Source organism: Ursus americanus, chromosome X (assembly GCF_024610735.1).
Source record: "Ursus americanus isolate L20-20 chromosome X, mUrsAme1.1.p, whole genome shotgun sequence".
Taxonomy (NCBI): Eukaryota; Metazoa; Chordata; class Mammalia; order Carnivora; family Ursidae; genus Ursus; species Ursus americanus.
In genome coordinates this window covers 30,269,560-30,297,500 of record NC_142164.1, presented here as the reverse complement: position 1 = coordinate 30,297,500, position 27,941 = coordinate 30,269,560, and the positions used below count along the sequence as shown (strand labels likewise).

The window sequence follows — 27,941 nt, the reverse complement described above, 5'->3', positions numbered from 1 at the left end:
TCCTGAGGGATGTGATTCGACTCCGTATCGTGCGTAAATCCAAATACCAAGAAAGTTCTGTGGCTATGGGTTCGGAGGCTTATAAGCATAGACAGCCTCATGCTTCACTAATTTGCTGCGGGTTTTAGTCCACTTTGAGCCTTGAAACTGATAGATGGGGCCAGCTTTATGTGTGATGTGGACATAGTATATACCTACTAAGCTTTGGATAATTACTTTTCAGAACCAACAGGCCAAAATTGCGCAACTGTACCTGCCGTTTGTTGGACTGCTCTTGGACAACATACAGCGGCTAGCAGGCCGCGACACCTTGTACTCCTGTGCAGGCACGCCTAACTCTGTAAGTAGTGACGTGCTTCCACTGGCGTTTCATCCCATTCCATTGACTGCGTTTGGAATTGTGGTCATAGGCTGTATGGTCTCTACCTTAATCATTACTTTTCATTCCATTTTTACAGTTAATACTTTTTTTCTAGAACAGTGATTCAGAGCCACCAGGTGCCCCTGCTTCTCCTACTTTAATGTGCATACTGATCAACTGGGGGTTTTGTTAAAACCGAGACTCTAACTCGGTAGGCCTGTGGTGGAGTTTGAGACTGTGCGTTTCTAACACACTTTGGCCTGCTTCTGGTCCAAGGACCACACTCTGAGTAACAAGGTCCGAGAGAATACCAAGAATCCCTTGCACCCAGTGTTGTAAGATTTACTTTACCTTCACACTCAACCTGAAAACTGAAGGAAGGATTCTTCACTTCCAAAGTGTGAGGCACCGGGGGGAAACTGTATGCCTTTGCTTCTCCCTTCCTGGGACAGCCTCCTTTTAGCTCTTCTGTGAGTTGCTTTTAGCTCAGCACAACTGGTCTGTGCTTTTTTCTCCCTTTAGAATCTTCGTGTTAAAAGGAACTTCAGAGGGTGACCAGTCTCCCATTTGGCAAAACAACATTTTGCCTTTGTAATAATTAAAACTCTCCTTCTCCCGTTAGACCTAAAAGGTTTTCTTATCTACTTGTCCCAGTTTTGCCTTCTTAGAGATCCAGAGCACACATCTGTTCCCACCTCCACGTGATACCCCTTGCACGAGTGCCTTCTAAGTTTTTCTCCCGACCAGGTATCTCCACTTCATCTTTTGTCCTTCCCAAACCCTTGACAATCTTGGTTACACTCTTCTGGATATGCTCCCTTTTACCAGTCACCCTATTAAAGTGTGTGCTATGCTTTGTAGTCTGCCCAGAGGGACTATCAAGTCCTGCCCTGCCCCCACTCCGTGTTCCGAACGGCCCAGGATCACCTTCCCGCTTTCCGAGGTTCAACTGCGTCCTTTACACCTCCCTTTGGAAATTACCCCTATCAAATGTCCTAGTCGATTCGTCCAGGCGGCCTGGGGTTCCCGAGAAAGCTGCTTTTAAGCCTCCCTGCTGGCTTTATTGCCTAAAGCTCCCGATTTGGGACATCAGCTAAATGTGGGTGCTGCATTATCTCCCTGGGTTTTAGGCTGGTCTTTTTCACAATCGCAGTAACTCACGCTTACGCTCCCTCCACAACATTCAACAGTGAGATGTGGAAGTATTTTACTTCTCTGTTCTTTCTTCTGTAGCTCAAATTCATCTAGGGCTTCTGGTCACACCCCTCCTAGCATTCAAGGAGGATTACTGAGCCATGATGGGACTGCAACCGTTGCCGCTTTTACCAGGCATCTAGGGTTCTGCTACTCGGCCAGAGGTCCTGCTTGCAAAGTACACTAGTGCCCCGTTTTTAAAGAGACGTCACCTAAATGCCAACGGTGATACCTGGTCCAGACTTTGACAGTGAGCTTCGTTTAGAGTTAGGGTGCCCTCTCATTCTGTTAATTCCGATTTCTCATCCTCGTGTACAGATTTGTTGAAATGACAGATGTGTCACATTGTGTTACAGGCATCCAGGGATGAGTTTGCATGTGGCTTCACTTCACCTACAAATAGAGGGAGTCTGAGCACTGACAAAGACACTGGTAATTAAGTCCTTTCAAGATTATACATTGCATAGTTGTGTAGGAAGGCACCGTGTACTGCTCTGTATTTTCGAAATACGTCATCGTAACAACTCTACATAGCATGGTCTCTTCTGAAGTTTAATTAAATCTGACTCACACTTGCAGCCACTTTTTTTTTTTTTTGCTTAAGTTTCCTTATCTAAGCTTGTTTAAAATGTAGCTTTGGTATATTGACAAAATAAAGGCTAATGAGAAGAACACTGGTTTCCGATCCTATCTGTCTCCGTCTTAGCCAAGACACTTCCCTTTTCTGGGCCCAAGTTTCCTTATCTGTAAAACTCGCTCTCAAATTGTGTGGCTTTCATTTATTACTTCCGGGGAACCTCTTGTAGTTTCATACGTAGTGAACTATTTCAAGTGGTTTAAAAAAGTGGTGTTTTGATATAAAATAGAAACTTCACATTTTAGAAGACCAAGATCTATTCCCTAAAATCTATCTTTCAATTAACCCAGTACTTATTTTTAAAAATATTCTTTGACTATTCTTCTGGTTGTTAACAAGGACTTGGCTTTTTCCAGCTTATGGGGCTTTTCAAAATGGACATGGAATCAAGAGGGAGGATTCAAGAGGTTCCCTCATCCCAGAAGGAGCAACAGGATTTCCAGATCAGAGCGGAACTGTTGAAAATGTAAGAACCTAAATATGAGGGGTAGCCCTAGGGATATGCTAGGCTACAATAGTCTGTCTTTTTAGATAAATAAAAGGCTCTCTACCCTCCTGTAGTCTGTCTGGATCTGTAAAAAGCACCCCATAATTCTTGGATGTTGCCGTGGTTGCTTCCTGTCATGGCAGCTGCTACTTGGATATTTAAAACTGTTTATGGAGGATAAGGCATTCATCATTAAGAGTTCTAACTTTGAATACCTCCTTTAATCCTCGTACACTGTAACCTGTTCTAGAGAGGGAAGGTTCAAGTTTAAAATATCTAATGCACCTTGTCATTTAAATCCCTTCTTGGCAGGGTTAATTCAGCCTTTCATTCTTTTGTAAGAGTAGTTAACATGGGAGAAAAAAAAATTAAGCCTCCAAATTGATGATCTCAGCATCCCATCATCACTTAATCAGAATATATTCTCTAACATTAAAATTTGGGATATGTCTTCCTTGAGACAGAGAAACCTCATTTTATTTTATTTTCATTTTGAGACAAAGGAAGAGCAAGTGGTGGGGGTGGGGGTGGGGGTGGGGGAGCGGCAGAGGGAGAGGGGGGGAGAGAGACTCTTAAGCAGGCTCTACACGCAGCACAGAGCCCAATGTGGGGCTCGATCTCACGACCCTGAGGTCACGACCTGAGCCGAAAAAAAGTCAGACGCTTAACCCCCTGAGCCACCCAGGCTCCTGAGAAACTTAATTTTTTAAAAAAGATTTTATTTATTTATGTGACAGAGAGAGCGAGAGAACTCAAGCAGGGGGAGCAGTAGAAGGAGAGGGAGAAGCAGGCTCCCCACTGAGCAGGGAGCCCAATGTGGGGTTCGATCCCAGGACCCTGGGATCATGACCTGAGCCTGAGGCAGACGCTTAACCCTGAGCCACCCAGGTGCCCTGAGAAACTTCATTTTAGACCAATAAAGCTGTGTCATGCTGCTACGTAGATTCACAGAATCATATAAAATTAGGGTTGGAAGGCGCATAAAAATAATAAATTCCCACTCATTTGTGAATGAGAACTGAGGCTGTGACTTAGGACAACCACACAGCTATGGCAGGCCAGACCTGCATCCGGGTTTTCTGATTCCAGCAATGTTTCTCCTATATCGTGGCTTTCTTAGCATGCATCAGAATCACCTGGGGGGGCTTAATAAAAACAGATGGCTGGCCCTCACCCCCCGAGTTTCTGATTCAGTCTGGGATGGGGCCTGCTAATTTGTATTTCCAAGTTCCCAGGTGGTGCTGATGCTGCTGGTTGGGAACCGCCCCTTGAGAACCACTGGAATATACTTCCTTGAGGCTTGGGGTAAATAGTAATTTATTCACAAAGGTTCCTGTTTTACATCATTTAGAATTCTGTCAACAGACACTACCCTAGGTAAGGCAGATAAAGAACAAAGAAGCTAAATGACTTGCTAATAATCACATAGCTAGCAAACATTCAGAACCTAGGTGTTTTGCTCCAAGTGAAAGTTTGTTCTTAGTAAATCCTGGTTTTGTAAATGCGTATCTCCAGCCCAGTTTAGCTCAGCTGTGGAAGAACTGGCTTTTAATAAGGTAAATTCTTTAGATTAATACTCTATTCATATAAATCCCCAAATAAGTCAGATCTTGTCATGCTTAACAACTGATATTTTAACAAGTCATTAAAAGGAACATCACTAGTTTGTAGAAGCTGTAGTTTTAAATTATTACTGGATTCTTCATCATGTAATTATCTTGTAACATTAGCCCTTTTTAAGAAATACAGATTTCCTGACCTATTATTTGTAGGTTGGATTTTAATTAATAAACTCTGAAAGACTCAAATTGAAAGAGCTTAAAATGTTTCTGTGCTTCCATATACCTTAGTTAAGTTCCTCCTCCATGTACCAGCTATTTTTCCTGGAATAGTCACATATGGTTTAATTTTTTACTACTACTAAAACACATTACAGGAATGAAACACACTGTTATCTTGGTGAAGACCCCCAGGTAATTTCTAGTGGCGGTGCTCTGTGCGGTAGCAACAAAGAATGATTCCGCTCTTTTACCTTCCAAGTGGGATAGAAAATTTGGATTTAGGCTTAGAATTTTCCCAAACAGGACTAATGATGCAAATAGTTATTGAGTTAAAGGCTATGGGAAACTATAGTACCAATCATGTTTGACAAAAGTCCTGTCTTTCTATTACAGACCCGACAGAGTTCCACAAGGAGTAGTGTATCCCAGTATAACCGATTGGATCAGTATGAAATCAGAAGCCTCTTAATGTGCTACTTGTATATAGTAAAAATGATTTCTGAAGGTGAGTTACCAGCTTATGAAGCATGGTCTCTACTTGACATCCGCCCTCACAGGTTCATGCAACCAGTATTTGATCATCACCTATATGTAAAACACGGGCACATTAGAAACAGATCGTTGAAGACTCTGGCCTTAAAACGTTCCTCTACTTCTAACTTAAAATAGGTTCATTTGGGTCATACAGGTTTGATTCTTTGAACTATTTTTTTAATTATGTTATGTTAGTCACCATACAGTACATCCCTAGTTTTTGATGTAATGTTCCAGGATTCATTACTTGCGTATAACACCCAGTGCACCATGCAATACGTGCCCTCCTTACTACCCATCACCGGTCTATCCCATTCCCCCACCCCCTCCCCTCTGAAGCCCTCAGTTTGTCTCCTGGAGTCCATAGTCTCTCATGTTCATGAACTATTTTTTTTTTATTTAAAAATTGATTTCTAAAATGAAACAGTAGTTTTAAAAGTGCTAAACGTATTTTTTTCATGCAGAGCTTATATGCATTAAATGACCAATGTAAACAGAAGGAAATAATAACTAGAAGTCTTATTTAAGACTTTAGCTTTTATTTGACCCAGGATTTGGAAAACCAAAAGCAAACAGAAAGACAGGAAGGGTTCTCTGAGGGTCGGGAACGCCGCTGTTATCTTCGTAGGCCAGCGCACAGCACTGTGTGGTGTCAGGCTGTTCTCCAGGCTCCAGGTTTTCCCCCTTAGCATACGGTTGTATTCTTTACTAGGATTACCAGTTCTTGATATGATAGAATAACCAAAGGGTTTTCATAAACTGTGTGTCCTCTGGAAGTCAAATCAGAAGGTTATCTTATTCCCAAATATCACATTTACTTACACAACTCCTTCCCTCTTCTTCCTTTTCTCAATATTTTTACTAAAAAAACATGTATGCAGGAACGAAGAACATAAAAGCACCTGGGTTCTGATTATCGTAATCATTATATTTTACTTATTTTCTATTTTTTGCTTTATTTTAAATATTTTTGTTTTTAAATATTTTTAAATATTTTTAAATATTTTTAAATACTTTATTTTTAAATATACTTAAACATGTTTAAATATTCTATTTTAAATATTTTAAATATTTTTGTGTTTAAATATTTTTGTATTTAAATATTTTAAATATTTAAATCTTTTAAATAAGGCAAGCTATAAAAACATTAAATAATTTGATAATTATCAGGGACCTTAAAAATAGCTATATATGAATAATAAATTCTAGAATATATTAATAAAACAATAGAAAAACAGCTATAATCCTTAAATTCTAAGACTATATAATTTAGAGTAAAAGTCAAAGATTATATTGAGACTGTATGATGTACCTCCCTGTTTTGGTAAAGAAAGAAAGAAAGGGAGATCATTTTTAACCCCGGTGGTATTTCATTCTGAGAGATAGTGGATCAGTCAGCCACAGCTCACTGTTTTTGTCTTCCTACAAGGTGAAAAGTGGGCAAACATGGAAAGTGACTGCTAATGTGTACGGGGTTTCTTTTTAAGGTGATGAAAATATTCTAAAACTGGGGTGATGGTTTTACAACTCTTTGAAAATACTATAAACTATTGTGTTGTGCACTATGTAAATGGGTTTTCTGGCACATGAATTCTCTTAGTAAATTTGTTTTAAAAAAAAAGGCCTAAGAGACACCTGGAAAAAAAAAAAAAACAGAAAAAAAAAGTCGTTGAATACCACCACCACAGCCCAGGGAAATTAAGTTGGGGGCAGGAGGAGAAAAAAAGGAGGGGGTGGGGAAAGGAGTGGGGGGAAATGCACTGCTACTTCTCCTCTCCTCCACTCCAGTAGAATGCTTGTGCACACACGTGCATACACAGGCACACGTGCATGCGTGCACAAGCAAACACACTCTCACGCCATATACTGTGATAACCAGGGACAAGTCTCTGGCTGCTTTTTTAATGTCATGGATAAGACCATAACTGCTTTGTTTCTTGAGAACTTCACGGTTCTGTTCCTCTTCTAAATGTTGACCTTGCTTGCTGAATATTTGGTTTTTTGCTCTTTAGGTTTTTCTTTCTTCTGCTCTTGCTTTTTGATTTTTAAAAGCACATTTTTAATAACTAGTATATAGTCCGTGTCACATCTCCTCTTTATCTTTTGTACATGTAAAGTCATATTCATTTTATTCTGAAAAAATCTGCTTCTGGATCTTTCTCAATGGATGCATTCTAGTTACTTTGTCTTGTCTGGTAAATATTTTAGTCACTCTATATGCATTTAAATGTTGAACTTTTGTAAGTCCACACTCTTCAGGTCCTCGCTTGGCTTTTTTATTGGTTCATAAACAGTAGTAACTTAATTTCAACAAAAAGATGGCAGACCTCTACACTTTTATATGGAAGTAGAGGGATTCTAAAGAATGAATTTCCTTCTCTATTTGTGGCTCTATTCTATTAACTGGCAATAATTCACTGTTTCAAAGTCTTAGTCATTTGCCAAACTTTTTTTGTTCTTATTATCTTATTATTTCCTGAGAAATGGAATCAGAGTCAGGGGTAATCAGTTACACAGTCTGAATTGACAGGAAGACTGTCCTCTCATAAAAGAAAAGCATCTTCCTTGAGAGGATGAGGGAAAGCTACTTTCCCCCTCTTCCTGGCTGTATTCTGGCTTTTCTCTTTATTGCAGACCCCGAGATGGAACTTTGGGTATCACCTTGTGGCTTATCGGCATCATACCCTGTACCTGTAGGTTTATTAGCATTCTTCACAGTGGATCGTCCAGTGGAAGGTGTCTGGGTGCAATCTCTTACAGAAAACCCAATGTTGTATTTAGCAACACCACTCTTTGATCTTCTTCTCCCACTAGCTTTTAAAGTATAGTCAAAGGGAAATACAGTTACAGGAGGCTTTTCCTTACTCTGTGTAAAAGGGGGAAATGAACTTCCGTTATAATCAGGCATATTGTCTTCTGAAGTTTCAGATATGACTTGAGTAGTGGGGTTTTCTGTGTTAGAAATACTGGAAAGGCTCCAAGAGAAGTCCATCTGAGTTTCACACTTTTGCGAGGACGTCTTCTGTGTGGAGGTCTTCTGGGTGAAGATCTGTTTCCTTTTTGGCTGGCCAAGCTTGTCTTCAGGAAGGTTTGAAACATCTTGAAATCCATGCCCGCTTTGAGGACCAAGTGTAGATGTTACAGGAAAACCTCCAGGTGACTTCTGATGGGCACTGCTCTCTGTGTTAGGCTTAGCGCTATTAGAAGAAATCTTCTGGGAAGAGGTCTCTGGCTCCTCGAAGAGGTCCTGACTATAAAACGGAATCGAAAACTTAGGACTTCGTCGTCGTTCCTTTTGTCCAGATGTCGTCTGTGATTGCTTTATCAATCTGCTAGGCAGATGCACCGGAGTTCCTGGGGAAGGCTCCTTGACCGAAAAAACTGGCACGGACCTTTGAGTACAGGGAACGAAATCCTCATCATCGCTATCAGAAAAAGAAGGGTGAAACCGCTGCTGATTCAGTCTTGCAGAAAGCTTTTTATTTTCTTCTCTTAACCTATTCCTTTCTTCAGTAAGCTCAGCAATAAAGTGAAGATTTTGTTGTTGGATATCATAAAATTCTTGCTGTAGTGTGTTCCTGTAGCTTTCATTCAGCGTACAGCGGTCACATACTTTTGCATTTAATTGATCTCGCAAGTCATGAATGGTGCTGCTAAGGACTTTCTGTTGTTCGGTCAGCTCTTTAATTTTGGTTATGGAGCCCGTCCACCTTCCGTCTGCCAATCGCTCTTTCCTCAAACTGGCTAATTTTGCCTGTAAACGGTGTAGCTCTTTGTCATGAAGCTCTTTTAGCGTGAGCCAGGTTTTTTTAAAATCGTCAGACGACACATCACATACACTAAACCGTAATTTATCTCTTCCTGGAGGTTTCTTACCACCTCCCCTGTCTCCTCCACCCATGTTCCCAGCCTGCATCATGTCTCACCGATTTGGGATTTGGAAACGGTTGAGACGGGCCAGCGGCTTGACAGCGCTACCGCCGCTGCCGAGAAAATGGCGGAGGAGCTGCTGACTACAGTTAAGCCGCGGCTGGGATGAGGCCTTTACCCCTTTTACAGACCTTCTGCGAAGCTGCCTCTGGGCGCAGGGCTGGCGCAGGGGTGGTTCAGGGATGGGCAGAAAGTCCCGGTGTTTTGGGTGGAAAGGAAGCCCCAGCTGTTTGGCGGGAAGAGCCGGTGCGCGAGACCGTTAAGATGGCGCCTTCACGCCAAGCTTCGACGAGAGGCGGAGAGGCCGGAAACCCAGTGGCTTCTGGGGGATCCGGGCTTCTCCGAGCAGCGGGGCAATCCAAGGCAGGAGTGGGGGGAGACCGGAAGTCCCTGCTCGCTTTATTTTTTAAAACAAATCTAATTTGGTGCTATTTTAGCATTTTATTCTTGAGGATCAGTGTTTTGCAAAGTAGCAATACTCGTGGCTTTAAAAACAGTTGGAAGTAAAGTCAAAATCCCTACATTCCTCCCTCCCCTACCCCCCTCCGTTTGGCCAACATTGTCTTGTCTTCCAGCCCTGTCTTGCACCCGTTGTAGCTGGGTGGGCAGTTTTGTCATTTGCCACTTGTGTGATACCTTTAACTTTTTACATTTAAGAGCTACTGGCATCATTAGCTATATCTGAGGAACATAAAAAAGCAATGGACAGGGGCGCCTGTCTGATTCAGTGGGTAGAGCGTGCAACAGGACCTCGGAGTTGAGTTCTAGCCCCACTTTGGGCATTGGTATTACTTAAAAATAAAATCTTTAAAAAAATAAAAAAAGAATGGAGAGTTGAGTGGCAGCAGTATTTTTCTTTCTTTTTTTTTAATCTCAGTAAATCACTATGTTGGAAGTAAAGAAGCAGGTCAAAAGAGAAGTATATGTGATAGATTTAAGGGACTTTTATATCTGGAATAGTTCGATATATCCATGTGGATATATGGTTAAAAGATAAACAGGCATGTTTTTAAGAGTTTATTTGAGCAAAAAAATTGATTAGAATCAGGTAGCATCCAATCTAGCAGACAGAGAGAAGTCCTGAGGAGCTGTACAAAATGAAAAGACTTTTAGAGGTAGGAGGAAGCTAGAGCAAGGAAGTTTATATAGGGAAAGAAAGTGGGTTGGTTATTGCAAAGTCACTTTTGTTTAGGGGATGCCAGGGCTCTATCAGGCGGCTTACCTTACTAGTGCTGATCAGATGATTCCCAATTGACTGGTTTAAGATTCCATTCCTGGGAGAGCAGAAACTGTAATTGTCTTGGTTTGGTGATGTGGGGCGGAGCATAAGCAACTCCATTTTCATTCAGGCTGTTGTTTTGTTTTTAACTCGTGTGTGTGTGTGTGTGTGTGTGTGTGTGTGTGTGTGTATTTACATACCAGGGCTTTCAGAGTTTATAATGCAAAGGCAAAGAGGAAAAAATAATCTCTTCCCCTAAAGTTTAAAGTTCTCAAACTTTTTGGTTCACAGAGCCCTTTGAATAGCAGGCAAAGGTACTTGACCCTCCATTCCAAAAAATATGCATAAGCACACCATGTTGCATAAAATTTTAGGAGGTTCATTAAAAACCCCAGGTCTCTTTCCCTTCCTCTGTCTTCAGGGATGATATGAAAATTAGTATCAGCCATCCAAAAGAATATTTACAAAGTAAATAAAAATAATTGTTAAAATAATTACAGATAAAGCAATACATTTGGAATTAATTCAAACAAATACAGTGTGTGTATTGAGCTGAGAGTGAGCTGAGAGAGGAGGATGGATGAAACAACTGGCTGTGAGTTGATGGTTGTGGAAACGAGGTTATTGGTACTTTGGGGTGTACTGTGCTATTTACTCTACTTATTTCAAGATCCACCACTTTATTTATTCCATTTTCAGATACTCTCCTAACTTACTGGAATAAAGTGTCTCCTCAGGAGCTCATAAACATTCTCATACTTCTAGAGTAAGTTATATTAATTTATTTTCATAAATTCTCTCCTTATTTGGGGGTTAAACGTTACCTTTTTTCCCCCAACAGCCTATTTGCTAATAGGGTAGGAAATATTCAACTATCTTGGTAGCATCGAGGCTAGCACACCGGTGCTTCATGCAGATGGAAGAAAACATGGAGATGGAATACTTATGATATCAGAGAAATTAGCTAATAATAGACCACCGTTCAGCCCAGCAGCAGTCTCTCTGTGATCTGGAAAACTAGAAGTGGCATCAGCTGTCCAAAAGCATTCATTTGGAGCAGATGCTGGCTTTAATGGAGCAGCTTCAATTACTGGAATTTAGAATTTGTACTCCTTTGTAGAGCTGAGTAATTCTACCGGCTTCAGAAATGCATATATATATATATATATATTTTCAATCTCTATTCCAAGGCGGTTGGGGGAAAATCCAGTCTTGTTTCCTAGGTGGAGGTGGGAAGTTGTCCGATTGTTTGCTGAGCTATCTGTACATCCTTACTGAAAGCTAGAAGAAAAATTAGAATGAAATCTAAGAAATTTTTAGATAAATAGCACACAGGGACTCCTGGCTGGCTCAGTCGGTAGAACACGTGACTCTTGATCTCGGGGTCATTGAGTTCAAGCCCCACTTTGGGCACTGAGCTTACTTTGAAAAGAAAGAAAGAAAGAACACGCATAAATGATGTTCTTATGTGCATGTCTTTCAAAATAAAAAGAGGATAATCGGCGCATAGTAAAGTCTTCCAGAATTTTGCAGAAAACATCAGCAAACAAAACGGCAGTTACAGTTTTCAAAAACTATGCCAAAATATTTACTCATGAAAATATATGATGTTGGGGGTTTGCTTCAAAAGAAATACAGGAGGTAGGGAGGGTGGAGGGAGAGCAGGACACCTGCTCAGAGTAGAGGATAAACAAGAATGGCCCTAAGTTGATAACCGTTGAAGCTGGTGGGTGCTGGGTACATGGGAGTTTAGTATGCTATCCTCCCAATTTCTGGATGTGTTTGAGATTTTTGATTCATACAAGGTATTTTAATGCCATTATAAAAATATAGCAATTGCTCCAAGTTTTAGGGCTTAAGAAACTTTTTTTTTCTTTTTAGTTATTAATGGCTAAACTGGAGATCTTTGCTATGAAACGTTTTAGAGCACAATGTGGAATCATTTGCATTGACAGGCTTTTTAATGTCGTTAGAATTGTATGCGAAGACATGGAGCTTTTTGTGGCTAAGGTAGTTGTAGCGAATAAATCTAGAAAGCTGTAATATGGCAAACCCACAAGTAGTTACGTGTATATGTCTGTATACCAAAACATATTATTGTAATATGTTTTAAATAGGCCATTCTTTGTAACACGTGAATTTTCAAATATTACTTGTTAAAATGTGAAGCATGGCACTATTTCACTAACGTGCTGTTGTTTTTCTTTCTAGAGTATGTTTGTTTCACTTCAGATATATGGGGAAAAGAAACATCGCAAGGTAATTCCCGCCGCAGTTTCCACTTTTTTTCCTTCTCTTCCAACAGATGGCAGTCTTGATCATGCCACGTAAAACCGAGATTCTTCATTTTGCGATCACAGGAAGTTACCTGTGATTTATTTAACATGTTTCAACTCAAACCGTAAATTAAACTAGTGTGAACTGATATATTTTTAAGTTTTCCGAAGGCTAGTGGTTAGCGTGACACGCGGAGTTTCTGTTCTAATCCTAGAACAGATGCTTGTCTTTTCTGAAAGGGGTGAGAAGGGGTTTAGATCCAGGGCAAGGCAGGAAATCATAAAGTGGGGACAACTGCAAGGTCTGCACTTTTATCAACAACCTGTCAATATTGACTTCAGTTGCTAAGGTAAATAGAAATCCACAACAGCAACTGGGACACGCATCCTCTATTAGCTGTTTTCTTCTTTCGGCCACCTAAGTCTTAATGAAATAAATACTTCAAAACATGTTTGAGGGACCCTAAGGAAAAGATGCCTCATTTCAATAAGATCTATTTTTGGGGGGTAGAGTTAGGGAGCTCACATAGAGTCCTTTTTTAAAAGTTAAAGTCCATGGCACTTCCAGAAACTAAGCAGGCGCTTTGGGTGGAGTTCCTAGCTGAGTGTCGGCAACATCCCGATAGTGGGTGATTCGGGTGAAGATTCCACTGTCTTTCCCGTGACTCGGAGCCGGCACGGTAACTACCACCATGAGCCTTAATCTCGACGATTCCGCTGGCTCTCCCACTCTGTTTACTAGAGGACAGACCAACTCTTTTTCTTCCTGAGTTCCCATATGACCCAGCTATAATTTTTTTTAAGGGAATCTTAAAACTGAAGGAAAACAAAAGTTGGCACACATGCTAGTAACAGACATGTTGAGTAAACATGTCTGATCCAGGTTTAACTCCAGGCCAGAAACAGATTCGATTGGCATTCCTTCTCGCACACCTAACCCCGGGAGTTCTCCCCACCTCGTTTCCACTCTGAGCAACCCTCTCACTATTTTTCCGGGACTCTCGCCCTTCCTCGCCTTTTGACAAAAGACTGAATCTTATGGAGTGTTGGCACTTGACTCTGATTGTTTTGAGGAGAAGGAGGGAAGTAAGAAGCTTTTTCTAAATTCTTTAATTATATTCTCATAGCGAAAACTCTTAAATATACGCGAAAACTGCATACAATTTCCAGTGCTGCCTCATTTAAGCTAAGTAATAGTAGATAGAATATCGAACACAGTATACTGTTGATGTGGAAACCTCATCATTTATTAGTTTTTTTTTTTAATTTAAAAAACTGAACATTGGGATCTAGTATTAGAGTACTCCATTTTCTAACTTTAGGATTTATTTTAGGGTGCATGATGCCTGGCTGTCAAAGCACTTTGGAATAGACCGAAAATCGCAGACCATGCCAGCTCTTCGAAACAGATCAGGGGTCATGCAGGCCCGACTTCAGCATCTTAGCAGCCTGGAAAGTTCATTTACACTTAATCACAGTAAGTGCAAATGTGGGTAGGATACCCATTTGAAACATACATGTAATGCTATGTCACCTTGAGAAATTCTAGCTTCAGTCACCAATACGATTGGAAATGACTTCGCATACGTGGATCTATTTGCATATCTCTGTGTTTATATTCAATCCTTTCATCATACAGGAACATCTCCTAAAATATGCATGGATTTTCCAGTGATTTTTAAGTAATGGTAGTTTCTGTCTTAGTTCAGTATTAAAGAAACTAAGTTTTTCCCACTGAATTGCTGTTCTCATCGTATTATTTTACACCGGATATCCTTCATTCCTACTATTAAACTTCAATGCAAATGATGGCATCTTAATGTAATAGTATCTCTAATATTTGTTTAGTCTGTGTAATATCTGTTCATTCAATGATTTTAAGGGATTACACCTGCCGAGCTGACTGCAAAAATGAAGGACCTGTAAACACTATTTTGCCAAAGGTATATTTCACCTGTGTTGAAATATTGACAAGGAGAATAGGACAAGGAAAGAAATGTTGACCAGCTGGGAAAGCTAGAGGGTTATGTAAATGGAAGTGATCCTCTGAAAAGCAAATATTAATAAAAAGTCAAAGAGAAATCTTTCATTTCCATATAGTCCTCTGGAGGTTGCAGAAAAGGAAACCAGCCAAACTGGCTTTGTGATAAGGACTAATAATAAAAACAAATGTCTTGAGCAGATGGACCCTGAGCTAATAATAGACTTAAGACCTTAAAAAAAAATGCAAGTTTTACATCCTTCGGCTTTGCTCTTGTCACTTGTAAAAATACAACGGACCTAATTCCTTCAGTCCGCCCAGATGCTTTGTTTTTCTTCTGATGTAGAAACAAGTCCCCTAACATCGGCATAACTAGAAACATCTGGCCATAGGGCACCGCATATGTGAGGTCACCGTTCTCATTTTTGCACACCTAATTTCCTCTCTTATTCCTGCTTACGTCACCATCGTTTTCCCTAGTTACATCACCCAAGTTCATCCCTGAAATCTTGTCTCCAAAGAAGCGGACACACCTAATTATGTGTTGCAGGGCTGTTGGTACAGAGCTGAAGTGAGAATGAGTGGAATCGATGAACCAGGATCATATTTGATTAAGGAATAAATACAGTGAGGCTTATTAGGTCTGTGGATATTGAGAACCTCCTTTCTTCTTGCTCATCTCTCCCTGAGTCTTTGGGGGGGAAAAATCATTCAAAACTGTCATGTGATTCTCTGCATGGGGCAGTTTTTAATTTCCTTTTTTTTTTAAATCTTAGGCTCTACGACAACCGAAGCAGACATTTTCCATCAGGCCCTTCTTGAAGGCAATACTGCTACGGAAGTTTCCCTAACAGTGCTAGATACCATCTCATTTTTCACCCAGTGTTTCAAGGTACAAATGAGAAGTCAAAATTCAGTTGGTGTCATAAAGAAAGCACTCTACAAAAACCAATTAGTCAGAGGAAGTGTAGTGTAGTGGAAAAGCCCCGAATGAACAGTCTGGAAACTTGGATGGCAGACCTCGTTTGGCTACTGTGCGACCTTGGGGATTCTCGGAGACTCACTTGCCACATCCATAAAGGGAGGGGTTGGGACTCATTTGCTCTTAAGCTTCCTTCTACCTCTGAACTTCTGTGGTTTGATTTTCTGTGTGTATTGAAAACCCATTTTCTGTCACACTTTTATTAATATATGCAGTCATTTTTAGCTCGAATTAGGATTGAACCGGTTTGCCCAAATGCCCATGGTGAGGAGGTGTTTTGTCAGGCTTGACGGTGGCCAGGCAGGCTGGCTGGCTTCCCTGGCCAGGCGTTCAGTGCTTTTTCTCAGATGTTTGCCTCTCAACACAAATCGGCATTGCTAGGATTTTAAAAAGAAGGCGAAAGCCATGATCTTGCAGGTTGTTGAGGGAGTAAAATGAGGTCCCAGGAGAGTGCTTTGAAGGGTAAAAATGATGTAACTGTCACATACTGTAATGTGAGCGGGAGAACTCAAAAGTGAAAAATCTTGCTTGCTTTCCCAAGTTACAGTTAATTATTTTCTTTCCTCTTCTCTATGTAATGCAGTTAATTGCTTCAGCCCTCCAAGTTTACTTTTTTGAGAGAGAGAGAGAGAGGGCGGAGTAGGGGCAGAGGGAGAGAGAGAGAGAGAGAGAGAGAGAATCTTAAGCAGATTCCACACCCAGCACGGAGCCCACTTGGGACTTGATCTCACAATCCTGAGATCATGACCTGAGCCAAAGGCAGACGCTTCACCGACTGAGCCACCCAGGAGCCCCCCAATTTTTTTTTTTTATGTTTTGTAGAGTCAACTTTTAAATAATGATGGCCACAACCCATTAATGAAAAAAGTATTTGATATTCATCTGGCTTTCCTTAAAAATGGACAATCTGAGGTGTCGCTGAAACATGTTTTTGCCTCGCTGCGAGCTTTCATCAGTAAGGTAAGGAGGAGAGCTTCATAGCTGCTCGCGGGCCCCCTCCGTGGCAGCCAGGAAAGAGGGCAGCTCGGGGCATGGGATGACATCCACGAACATCAGATCACGAAGCTATGAAGGTCCCGCCTTTGTATGTACGGGTACAGAACGGCAAAATACACGAAGAGGGCCCATCCAAGAACCCCGTAAAGTCTGGACACGCTCTTTATTCCGCATCGCCACTCCTTCCCCTTTTCAGCGGGCTCCGATGAAAAGTATCATTTTCAAATTACCAACTTCGCCAGTTTTTCTTCTAGTGCGCGTCTTTTGAAAGTATTCTCCTGCCGAGGATATAGAAGTTAATCCTCGCGCTCCGGTATTAGCCCGTGGAAAGTGGAGATCAGGTTCTCGAACCCCAGGGTCTTGTATCATAGCCTGCAAATGGTAGGCACTCAATACGCCTTCGGACGAATGAATTCGGCCTTCAATGCTAATTGCGTCTGCGGGCTCTAAATGTTCAGGCTGTGTACCTCATCTCAACGCTAACCTCAGACCAGGCTTTTAGGAATAAATCTGACCGAAACAGAGAGCCAAAATTTATTTCTGCTCTGTTTTTGATAGCTTTTAAACGTAATAAAAAGCATCATAAACCAGGATGGAGTTACAATTATGGAAAGCTACGGTCGAGGCCGCTACTCTGGTATGAAACTCCAACAAGACAAAGAAATTCAATTAATTGACTTGTGTAGTGGGATAACTGAGCCTGGACAACCTGGTCCATCATTATTGTGTGGTAGCTTATTGCATTTACTCGACATGGAGCTTGGGTGGATTTGAAGGTTGATTTTTAATGTATTTTTTAATTTTTATTTAATGTAATTTAAATATTTAATATTTAATAATATTAAGTATTTAATATTTAATGTAATTTTTTTATTTTTTAAAGATTTTACTTATTTATTTGACACAGAGAGAGAGCATGAGCAGAGGGGCAGAGGGAGAGGGAGAAGTAGACTCCCGACTGAGCAGGAAGCCCAACGTGGGGCTCGAGCCCTGGACCCTGACATCATGACCCCAGGCTAAGGCAGACACTTAACTGACTGAGCCACCCAGGCACCCCAATATAATTTTTTTAAATTATTTATTTGAGGGAGGGAAGAGAGAGGAAGCAAGAGAGAACACGAGTGGAAGGAGGGGCAGAGGAAGAGGGAGAAACGGGCTCCCCACTGTGCAGGGAGCCCGATGCGGGACTCAATCCCAGGACCTTGGGATCATGAGCTGAGCTGAAGGCAGATGCTTAACCCACTGAGCCACCCAGGCACCCCTCCTTAATATAATTTTTGAATAAAGATGTATGTGGAGAATTGAATTCAACACAAGCATGTTATAAGCAACTAAGGGAAAGAGATTCAGAAATAATACATCAACCAAACAGTTACCGGGTAGGAACTTACTGGTGTTAGACACTGTGTCAGGATACAGTCCAAGGGCTTATTGTCCAGTAGAGGGAAACATACGCACATTTATGCACGCACATCCACAAATACTGCTAGAATAAAAGAAGTCTATACAGGGAACTGAGGGTGGGCAGGAGGAGGGGAAATGTTCTAATTTAGCAAAAGTTTCTTCACAGCGGTAGCGATAGAACTTAGCAGGGACTGAGTGAGAGAGAGATGAGACTGAAGAGGTTCATGGGGACCAGGTGATTATGTACTCATCTTAGGAGTTAGACTTCATCTTTTAGCCCTCCGGGAGCATGGGACCAACATGATTAGATTTGTAGTAAGAGCAGATTGGTGCCGGCGTGGAAAACTCTCAGCAGTAGGGTGGAAGGTGGATTGGTGGCAATCCTAAATAAAGGCGGGAAGAGACTTACTACAATAAGCTAGATAAGAGATGAGGACCTAAAGTATTAGCGACGGTGAAAATGACCGTGGAGGTGGAGAGTCAAAGACAGACATAAGACACGGTAAAGAAATTGAATTGAGAGGATTTGGTCATCAGTTCACTGACTGGATGATGAAGCGGGGTGGGTAATGTGAAATACAGAGAAAAGACTACATTTGGGGTAAAAGTTAATGAGTTCTGTTTTGCGGACCTGTTGAATTTAAGGTGCCTTTAGGACATCCAGTTAGAGCTGTCAGGATTGGCAGTTGGATATGTAGATCTTTGCTCTGGAGAGAGATCTGGATTAGAAAGCTAGATTTGAAGTCATCGTCCACCCATCCATCCATCCATCCATCCACCCACCCTGTATTTATTGAACACCGTTTCTCTGCCTGGCACTGTACTGGGTACTAGAGATACAATGGTGGGGATACAAAAGAAACATAGTCTCTGCCCTCATGAAGCTTCTAGTCTAATGGAGTTGGGAGAAAAAATAAGTAAGTAAAATAGTAATTAAAAGTTCTAGGAAGGGGGGTGCCTGGGTGGCTCAGTCATTAAGCGTCTGCCTTCGGCTCAGGGTGTGATCCCGGCGTTCTGGATCGAGCCCCACGTCGGGCTCCTCCGCTGGGAGCCTGCTTCTTCCTCTCCCACTCCCCCTGCTTGTGTTCCCTCTCTCGCTGGCGGTCTCTCTCTCTGTCAAATAAATAAATAAAATCTTAAAGAAAAAAAAGTTCTAGGAAGGAACCAAGGTGCTAAGATAGAGAATAATGATTTGTAGGAGATGCCTTACTTTAGTTTTATTTTTTTAGAGAGAGAGAGCATGCATAAGTGGGGGTGGGAGGAGGAGCAGAGGAAGACGGAGAGAGGGAATCTTAAGCAGGCTTCATGCCTAGCACAGAGCCCGATGCCAGGCCTCATCTCACAACCCTGAGATCATGCATGACCTGAGCCTAAATCAAGAGTTGGACATTTAACCAACTGAGCCACCTAGGTGCCGCAGAGATACCTTACTTTAGATAGGCTTGTCCCTTTTAAAATGAGACCTGAAGTATGAAAAGGGGCCAAGTGTTTGAAAAGCTCAAGGAAGAGCACTCTAGGAAGAAGGACATGCGTATGCAAAGGCCCGGAGCTGGGAAAGAACTGAAAATTCTGGGAACTGAAAGGCCCAGTTTAGCTGGAGCATAGTAGACTAGGGAGATCATCAGCATATGAGTGGTAATTGAAGCCATGGGAGTGGTTTAATTTCCCCTGGAGAGTATGTAGAGGAAGAACCAACAACAACAAAAAAAGAGGTCAAGAGCAAGCAGTACATTGGAGAAAAACAATCTAGAAGGGGCTGGAAAAGAAATCTGTGGAGATGAGAGGGAACAGCTATGGAAGTGGGCAGAAAGGCAAAAAAGAGGGATATCATGGAAGCCAAAGGAGAAAACAGTCCTGCCATTATTATGAGGTATGGAGTGGTCTAATAAGATAAGGGGGAAAGGGAGCCCACTGGGATTGGCAGGAGGTCGTTGATGATTCTGGCCCTTGCCCAGTCAGAGAAGTAGGTGGAGGTAGAGGCTAATTATAGTGGATTAACTACACTACTCCCGTGCCCTCCCTTACACCTTTGTTCTCATACTAGAATATCTTGCCCGGCAAGATGTGGTCTAATCTGGTGAAACTATTGACGGGACTTCCCAATTGCCGATCAGAAAACATTCATTAAACATTCATTATCTGCACAGCATTTGCACTTGGTGTTAAGGTGATAAAAAGGAGTAGATTCCTGGGATGCCTGGCTGGCTTAGTCAGTAAAGCATGTGACTCTTGATCTCGGGGTCATGAGTTTGAGTCCCACGTTGGGTGTAGAGATGACTTAAAAAAGGGGGGGTTTCCTGTAACATGGCTTTAAATTCAAGATTGCCAAGGAATGATTTTGAAAGGGTGGCCCTCTAGCTTCACACTCCCTGAAAAAACCCACTGTGTACACCTGAAGCTTCCGTCGGAATGGACGCATGGGAGATCGTAAGCAGCCTATGTCGTGTGAACAGTTTCTCTTCCACAATGCAGACTGAATACATTTTCCAAGTAATAGCCATTTGGCTGTCTTGAAGATTGAGCATCACTTCTGTACTCTAATGCCAAAATGTCTTCTACTCCACGCTTTTTGCGAGTAGAAAATGCACGCGTGTATGCTTGGGGGTGCACATCTCACGTCTGCCTCATTTCGCTAAGAGAACAGCTTTACTTGATGGATAGATGCCCACTATAATTTTCTCAGCATTTGGGAGTTCACAATGTACGGAACTGTTTGAATATAAAGCAAAAGAGTAAGCAGCGCAGATTGCCCTTCCCAGTGTCAAAGCCCAAACTGACACCCATCAGTCATTCACCTTCCCAGCCATTCATTAAATACATAGTATCAAGAACCTATTCATCATCTCTTCCAGACCACTGTGAGTTCTTCTCGGGTCCGTCACATTTATAGTCAGTACCGCACATTTTCGTACTGACCTGTATACGGACTGGAATTGTTCTGTTATTTTTTAAAATATTTTATTTGCTTGAGAGCAAGAGAACAAGCGAGAGAGAGAAAGAGAGAGAGCATGAGTGGGGGGTGGGGTGCAGAGGGAGAAGCAGACTCCCTGCTGAGCAGGGAGCCTGATGCGGGGCTCAATCCCAGGACCCCGGGACTACAACCCGAGCCCAAGGCAGACGCCCAACTGACTGAGCCACCCAGGTGCCCCTGAATTGTTCTGTTATTAACACATGCCGGTCTCTGGGTCTCTAGAGCAGAGCCCTAGCCTTGTGTTGGTTTTGTATCCTCAAAGCACCCACTACAGGGTTTTTTTTTTTTTTTAAGATTTTATGTATTTATCTGAGAGAGAAAGAGAGGGTGAACATAAGCCTGGGGGAGAGGCAGAGGGAGAAGCAAACTCCCCTCTGAGTGGGGAGCCTGACACAGGGCCTGATCCCAGGATCCCAAGATCATGACCAGAGACAAAGGCAGACACTTCACCGACTGAGCCACCCAGGCGCCCCTGCACCCGGTACAGTTTTGAGAGAATATAGTAGGCATTTGATAGTTGATTGATTTTTGTGATTGGGTTTTCAGATACTTAATGTTTTTCCTGTTCTTTAGTTTCCCTCAGCCTTTTTCAAAGGAAGGGTGAACATGTGTGCTGCATTTTGCTATGAGGTTTTGAAGTGCTGCACCTCGAAGATTAGCTCGACGAGGAACGAAGCATCTGCACTTTTGTATCTTCTGATGAGAAACAACTTTGAGTATACCAAAAGGAAAACCTTTTTGAGGACACATCTGCAGGTCTGTGAAAATCAATGCTCCTGCTCTTTCTTTTTTTTTTTTTTTTAAGACTTTATTTATTTATTTGAGAGAGAAAGAGTATGCATTGGGGGGGGAGGGGCAGAGGGAGAGGGAGGAGCAAGGAGCCCGATGTGGGACTCAATCCCAGGACCTTGGGGTCATGACCTGAGCCAAAGGCAGACGCTTCACCGACTGAGCCACCCAGGTGCCCCCACTCCTGTTCTTTCTTGGTTCAATCTTTAGCCTCTAGCTCAAGACCTAAAGATACTCGGTCCAGTACAATAGCTCTTAGCCACATATGGCCAGTTAGCCCTTGAAACCTGGCTAGTCCAAATAAAGATGTGTTGTAAATATAGACTACACATTGGCTTTTGAAGACCAAGTACAAAAAAAAAGTAAAAATTCTCAGTTGTTTTATATTGACTGTGTGTTGAAGTGATATTTTGGACATAATTGGGTTAAGTGAAATTTATTACATTTCACCTGTGTCTTTTTACCTTTTCATGTGGCTACTGGACAGTTTAAAGTCGCCTCTGTGGCTCACACCCTATTTCTGTCGGGCAGCCCTGCTCTAGAGCGTGGGTGTCAAGGGCACGGACTCTAGTTCGGATTCCGGGAGTGCCGCTCACTGTGTGACCGTGTGCACCTCCATAGTCTCTCAGTGCCTCAACTGCTTCGTGTGCACGCTGGCGGTAAATGTCTGTGCCTACCTCCAGGGTTTCGTGAGGGTTAAAAGAAATGATGAAATACCAAACAAAATCTCTGTTAGATAGCACAGCTGGTTGATAACTGGCTGTTACCGTAACAAGTAATTTAGTTTGTTTTTTCCTGTTCCAGCATGCCCAGTTAGCGAAAAATGAGAGACGGCTCCAGGTTTAGTGGCAAGCCTGAACTTTGGAATCAGACCTACCTGGTTTTTTTTTTTTTTAAGATTTTATTTATTTGAGAGAGAGAGAGAGGGAGAGAAAGCATGAGCAGGGGGAGGAGCAAAGGGAGAAGCAGGCTCCCCGCTGAAGAGGGAGCCCGATGCGGGGCTCGATCCCAGGACGCTGGGATCATGACCCAAGCCGAAGGCAGACGCTTCACCGATTGAGCCACCCAGGCGCCCCCCTACCTGGGTTTAAATCCCAGTTCAGCTACTACTTATTGTGTGACCCCAGGCCAGTGACTCAGTCTGTCTTGAGCTTTTTGCCTCATCTGTAAAATGAAGCAGGTATAGTTCACCTTGCAGGGCTGCCGTGAGGGTCAAACAGAAAGTCTGTAGTGCCAGGCACCGTGCCTAGCACGTGTGTAAGGGGCACTTAGCGCGTGGTAGTTGTCATTTAACATCTACATTTCTTTTGCTTGTTGGGTGAAACCGCTCTGAGCCAAACCACGGATGGGACTCCTTGACTCACTAGGCATCTTTGCCCTATGGGAAATCCTTGGTCGTATTTCCGTCTTGTTCCCAGCCATGGTCTGTTCCATTGGTGTTGTTTATTGGAGACTAGGTTAGAAATGGGGAAGCAACCATAAACGGCGTTCTAGAAACGTCATTGGGAATGGGAAAATCTGACAGAGGGAGATGCTTCCTATAAAAATCTGCCACATAGTTACTTTGGGCTACGAGGGCCAGCGTTACCTGTTAGGGCTTTTGCTGTTTACGTTTATGAGGCGCCACTTAAAGACCACCTTCCCCAAAACTCTTCTGTAGTAAACGTGCCAGTATGCCAGCAATTCCCCATTAAGGTCCATTCTTCGGGGTCAGAACATCAGTTCTCTCGAGTCATGTGTTGAAATATAAATGCATTAATAAATGGGAAGACTTAAAACCATCTCTGGCACACAGTAAGTGCTCAATGAAGGGTTAACTAGTATTATCATGATGATCTCTTTCACTTTCATAACAGCGCTATCAAGTATTGATATCAAGTATCAGTATTGTCATCCTCCCCGTATTACCAATGAGGACAGTGAGGCACAGGAGGGGGAAATAACTTTCCCAAAGGCACCCAGTGAAGAATCGATTAAGTCGAAAGCTGAATCTAAGGCAGTTTGACTCCAGAGCCTGCACTCACAGCTCCCCCAGAACCCTGCTTCCCGCAAGCGGAAATAAAGCACCCAGCCAGCAACCCCGTAGCATGAGTCGTGTAGGCGGTCATCCAAGGGAGCTTGAAAGATTCAAACCACCACCTAAGGCCCTTCTGTGTCCTGCCGTCTGAACTGGAGAGAGCCGAGCCAGAAACCAGGAAGGGAGCTGAGGGGCCGCCGTTGGGAGTCCGGCCCACTGAAATCAACTAGTGAAAGGCAATGAGAAACCATCCAAGAAAAATGTCATCTGTCCCCAGCTTTGCCATAGTGACTACCCAGCCCGCAGAGTCACCGCGGAGACCTGACCGCCGTCCTATCAGTTCATGATCTCGTAAGCCGTTTTAGATCTAGCTGTGCTAGGAGTTGTGAACAGTCGTTCGCATCTAACCAAGAAAAGGCAGAATATGATTTGCAACTGGGGCCTTTTGAAGTCGCTCTTTCGCTAGAAGAATGTAAACCCTCATGTCTGAAGAAAACAGATTACGATGGAACCGGGTAGCACTTTGCAAAGGAACAGTTGATACGGCTGCTTATGGGCTTCCACCATGATGAAAATAAGCAGCCTCTGTTCAACAGCGTGTCCTTCCTTCCACAGATCATCATCGCGGTGAGCCAGCTGATAGCCGACGTGGCGCTTAGCGGAGGGTCACGATTTCAGGAGTCCCTCTTCATCATCAATAATTTTGCCAACAGTGACAGACCCATGAAGGTATGTGCTCACTTCAAGGAGTAAACTAGACCCACCTTCCGTGTCAGAGAAGTTCGCACTCCTCTAGTTACGCTGTCGTTGGACTCCCAGCTCTTGAGAGGGTCGAGTGTATAGGACACGGGCGTTGTCTCGTACAGCTCTGTGTCGCCAGCACCTAGAACACGGCCTGGTACGCCGCACATCTTCAAAATTATCTGACTGGATGGAGGAATGACTGTATTGTGGATACATAGTTATTATAGCTGGTAGGATTGGAATTTTTTTCTGAGCTTGATTTCTAAACTTGCTCAGAAAACAAATGGCTTCTCGTTCGGAGAGTTATTACCATTTATGATATGGGTTACTGAAGCCCTGGGTTCCAGGAATCCTCCGTTCGCTGCTTATGGCTTGCCCTAGATACATATTGGCAAACCCAAGACTGTTGTTCTTAGGTACCAGCTGGCTAAGGCCAAGCCCAAGACCCTGACCGCCATCCCTCATTCTCACCTATATACTGACAACCTATAACACTGTACAAATGTACTTGTCTTGTTGCACGGAGAACAGTTTCTGCTCTCCAGTGATGCATGTGTGCAAGGGAAAAAGAATCTTTTGCCAGTAGAAGACTTTTCGTCCCAAAGGAATCATCCCCATTCTTGGGAAAGGTCATCCTCCAGGATAATTTAACAATATTTTGTAAAAAAACTGGAAGAAAAAAAAAAGGCTCCCAGTCACAGCATACTTGATGTTTGGAGCATGTAGAGTCTATGTACCAAAAAAATAATTCCCATAGGAATGTTGTTTAGGCTGAAAAAAAAAAACCCAGCCCCACTGAATAGTGCCAGCCCTTGTCAGGCTGGGAAAGTTTGCTTTTCAGCCAGTTCTTCTGGTTCCCTGCAAGATGTATGCTCCAACTAACCCCACGATTACAGAAACAATTGGTGTCATTTAGGGTCTTCCACCCTGAAATTTATTTTACCAGTTATTACCATTCTTAATTCTATGTTATATGAAAGTCGGATTAGCCTCTTTCTCAAAGTAAGCAAGGTCTGTTGTGGCTGACTTTGATAAGAATCTTTGTCATGACTCATTTCTTAGTTTTATTCTGGTAGGGCTGTCATTACCGCTAAACCCTATGACAACAAGGTGTGCCTTTACCCCAGTAAATGGGATTGAAATTAAGGATGTACCGTATGTTGGCTAATTAAATTTAAATAAAAGTTAAAAAAAAAAGGAAGAACCTTCTTGGACACAATTATTATTTTTAAAGGGATCAAGAACGTACTTTTAAAAACCGTGTCCTCCACATGTAGCTATATTCACATTGGAAAGCTCCCTAACCCCCCTTTACTTGTCCCTTACTCATCTTTGAATCCTACAGATAATTGTGATTACTGGACTGGAGTTAAGAGGAAGTGATAGTACTTTCTTTTTTTTTTAAGATTTTATTTATTTATCTGAGAGCAAGAGAGAACACGAGCAGGGTGAAGGGCAGACGGAGAAGCAGACTCCTCACTGAGCAGGGAGCCCGATGTGGGACTCGATCCCAGGACTCCGGGATCATGATCTGAGCCAAAGGCAGACACAACTGAGCCACGCAGGCGCCCGTGATTGTACTTTCTTAATAGTGGCCAGGATGAAGAGGGAACTAGCTTAGTGGGTTTGGAGAACAAAGCAACACTCCAAGAGAAGCTAGTAAATGCTTTAGAGTGTTCTGTGATTCATGACCTTTTAGTTGTAGAAGTGGAAATGTTTGCAGGATGGTTTTTACCTTAGTGTTTGTGGTGATTGTTGAATGGGGTAGGTACGCTTGTCTGTATGGAGGAGTGGCTGAGATCACTGCTCTGGAACCAGGATGTCTGGGCGTAAATCCTGTCACCACGACTTAACCAACTGTGACACTTTGGCCGAGCTCGTTAACTGCTGTGTGCCTCAGTTTTCCCATGGGTTAAATGAATGATAACAGTACTTATTTCATAGGGTTGCTGGAAAAATTAAAACATGTAAGGCACTTAGACCATTGCCTGATACATAGTAAGCTGTCAATCTTTAGTTACTCTTGTAACTAAAATTACACAATAATGGCAAGTAATTCTCATGGCCGGAGAATTTACAGCAGACAGGCTAGAGTTCAGAGCCAGTCTGGCTTCAGAACCCCTGCTTTGATGTATTGTGGGTATATTGCCATCAACTGTAGAGCCTTTGAAGCCTGAGCTAGTTGGACATTTTAAAAGGAATTAATTTAAAGCTCTTTAGGGGCACCTGGATGACTCAGTCAGCTAAGTGTCTGGCTCTTGATCTCAGCTCAGGTCTTGATCTCGGGGTTGTGAGTTCAAGCCCTGGGTTGGGCTCCACGCTGTGCTTGGAGCCTACTTAAAAAATAAAATAAAATAAAGCTCTTTAGACATACAATATACCAAGAACCAAATACCAAGAACTGTAACGAGGAACATAAATCACGTTATTCCCAGGATTGGATGCCAAGGCTTAGAGCACGTTGATAATATTAATCAACATGTCTTTTTGTTTGTTTGTTTTGAAATTAGGCAACTGCTTTTCCCACAGAAGTCAAAGACTTGACCAAGAGAATCCGTACCGTTCTCATGGCCACCGCTCAAATGAAGGAGCATGAGAAAGATCCTGAAATGCTCATTGATCTCCAGTATAGCTTAGCCAAGTCCTATGCAAGCACCCCAGAGCTCAGGAAAACCTGGCTGGATAGCATGGCCAAGATTCATATAAAGAATGGCGATTTTTCAGAGGTGACGACTTAAGACTTTGTTCTGAACACAATCCTGCAAAGACCCCAGAACACAGGCTGACCGTTCTTTCTTTGTCCTCCTTTCCAGGCAGCAATGTGCTACGTCCACGTGGCAGCTCTGGTTGCAGAGTTTCTTCACCGAAAAAGTAAGCTACTTCTGTTCTTAGACACAGGGAGGATTTCCACCAGCGCAAGAGTTTTTATGTTTGTAGCTTGCGACTGGGAGTGTGATGTCGTTGAGCTCCGAAAACCATGTTCACCTTTAGCCCCATTCCACGTTAAACAGAAGTTGTTATAAAAGAAAACTGGATTATTCATTTTGCCTTCTGCTTCCATGAAGAGTATAAGTTCAATAGTACAGGGCCAGGCCTGATGCCCAGTGTTTATTTTCCAAGACCGTCTCCCTGGAAGACTGCCACCGACTAAATTCTTCTCAGGGCTCCTGAGAAGCTCTGATTAATGTAGATCATTTGTTTTTCCCTCATCTGTCTCAACTTCACCAAAAACTGCCCACAGATGATATCTCTGTAGCCACTTTAGTGCACCAGTACTTTGGTATTAAAAGGGAGTCAGCGCATCAGCAAGATGGCCCAATAAGTTGTCCCTTGTTTGTATACCCGCCCCAACAATTTGGCATCTATCCGTGGACAGAAGTGCCTCCGTGGGAGCTGTGGGATCTAGCACTGTGTGCCACGGGACCTGGGATCAAATCTCACCCACCCGTGCATTAGATAACAGGCAGACGGACCTTGGTCCCGGATGGGGCTCCTGAGCTTAGTGGCTCATGAGCTGGCCCTGGCCCTTCTCAGCTGCGAGCTGATAGTCCCTGGAGAACAGTGCCTTAGACAGTCATCCACAGATGAGAGGACCTTGGTGCAAGTCCAGGGGTCCAGTTGAGAAATTCTAGCATGCC

General features: G+C 42.7%; 2 protein-coding genes across 3 annotated transcripts in view; one reads left to right on the top strand and one right to left on the bottom strand.

The window, feature by feature from the left end:
- The window catches only part of DOCK11 (dedicator of cytokinesis 11), a 183,821-nt gene that overhangs the window by 117,808 nt on the left and 38,072 nt on the right, over positions 1–27,941 (top strand). For both annotated transcript variants that reach the window (XM_087859834.1, XM_087859833.1), the window contains 13 exons: positions 224–340; positions 1,912–1,987; positions 2,549–2,658; positions 4,854–4,965; positions 10,843–10,909; positions 12,355–12,402; positions 13,754–13,896; positions 15,177–15,292; positions 16,205–16,342; positions 21,327–21,509; positions 24,175–24,288; positions 26,814–27,029; positions 27,117–27,174. In XM_087859834.1, coding sequence (XP_087715960.1) covers positions 224–340; positions 1,912–1,987; positions 2,549–2,658; positions 4,854–4,965; positions 10,843–10,909; positions 12,355–12,402; positions 13,754–13,896; positions 15,177–15,292; positions 16,205–16,342; positions 21,327–21,509; positions 24,175–24,288; positions 26,814–27,029; positions 27,117–27,174 — 1,498 coding nt within the window. The remainder of the gene's footprint in view (positions 1–223; positions 341–1,911; positions 1,988–2,548; positions 2,659–4,853; positions 4,966–10,842; positions 10,910–12,354; positions 12,403–13,753; positions 13,897–15,176; positions 15,293–16,204; positions 16,343–21,326; positions 21,510–24,174; positions 24,289–26,813; positions 27,030–27,116; positions 27,175–27,941) is intronic.
- Positions 7,579–8,948, bottom strand: LOC148106876 (uncharacterized). Its single transcript, XM_087859835.1, has one exon. It carries the CDS (start codon positions 8,911–8,913, stop codon positions 7,579–7,581), a length of 1,335 nt encoding a protein of 444 aa, XP_087715961.1. The 5' UTR covers positions 8,914–8,948.

Coding starts and splice junctions, on each gene's coding strand:
- LOC148106876 (XM_087859835.1), bottom strand. CDS start 8,913: ATGATGCAGGCTGGGAACATGGGTGGAGGAGACAGGGGAGGTGGTAAG.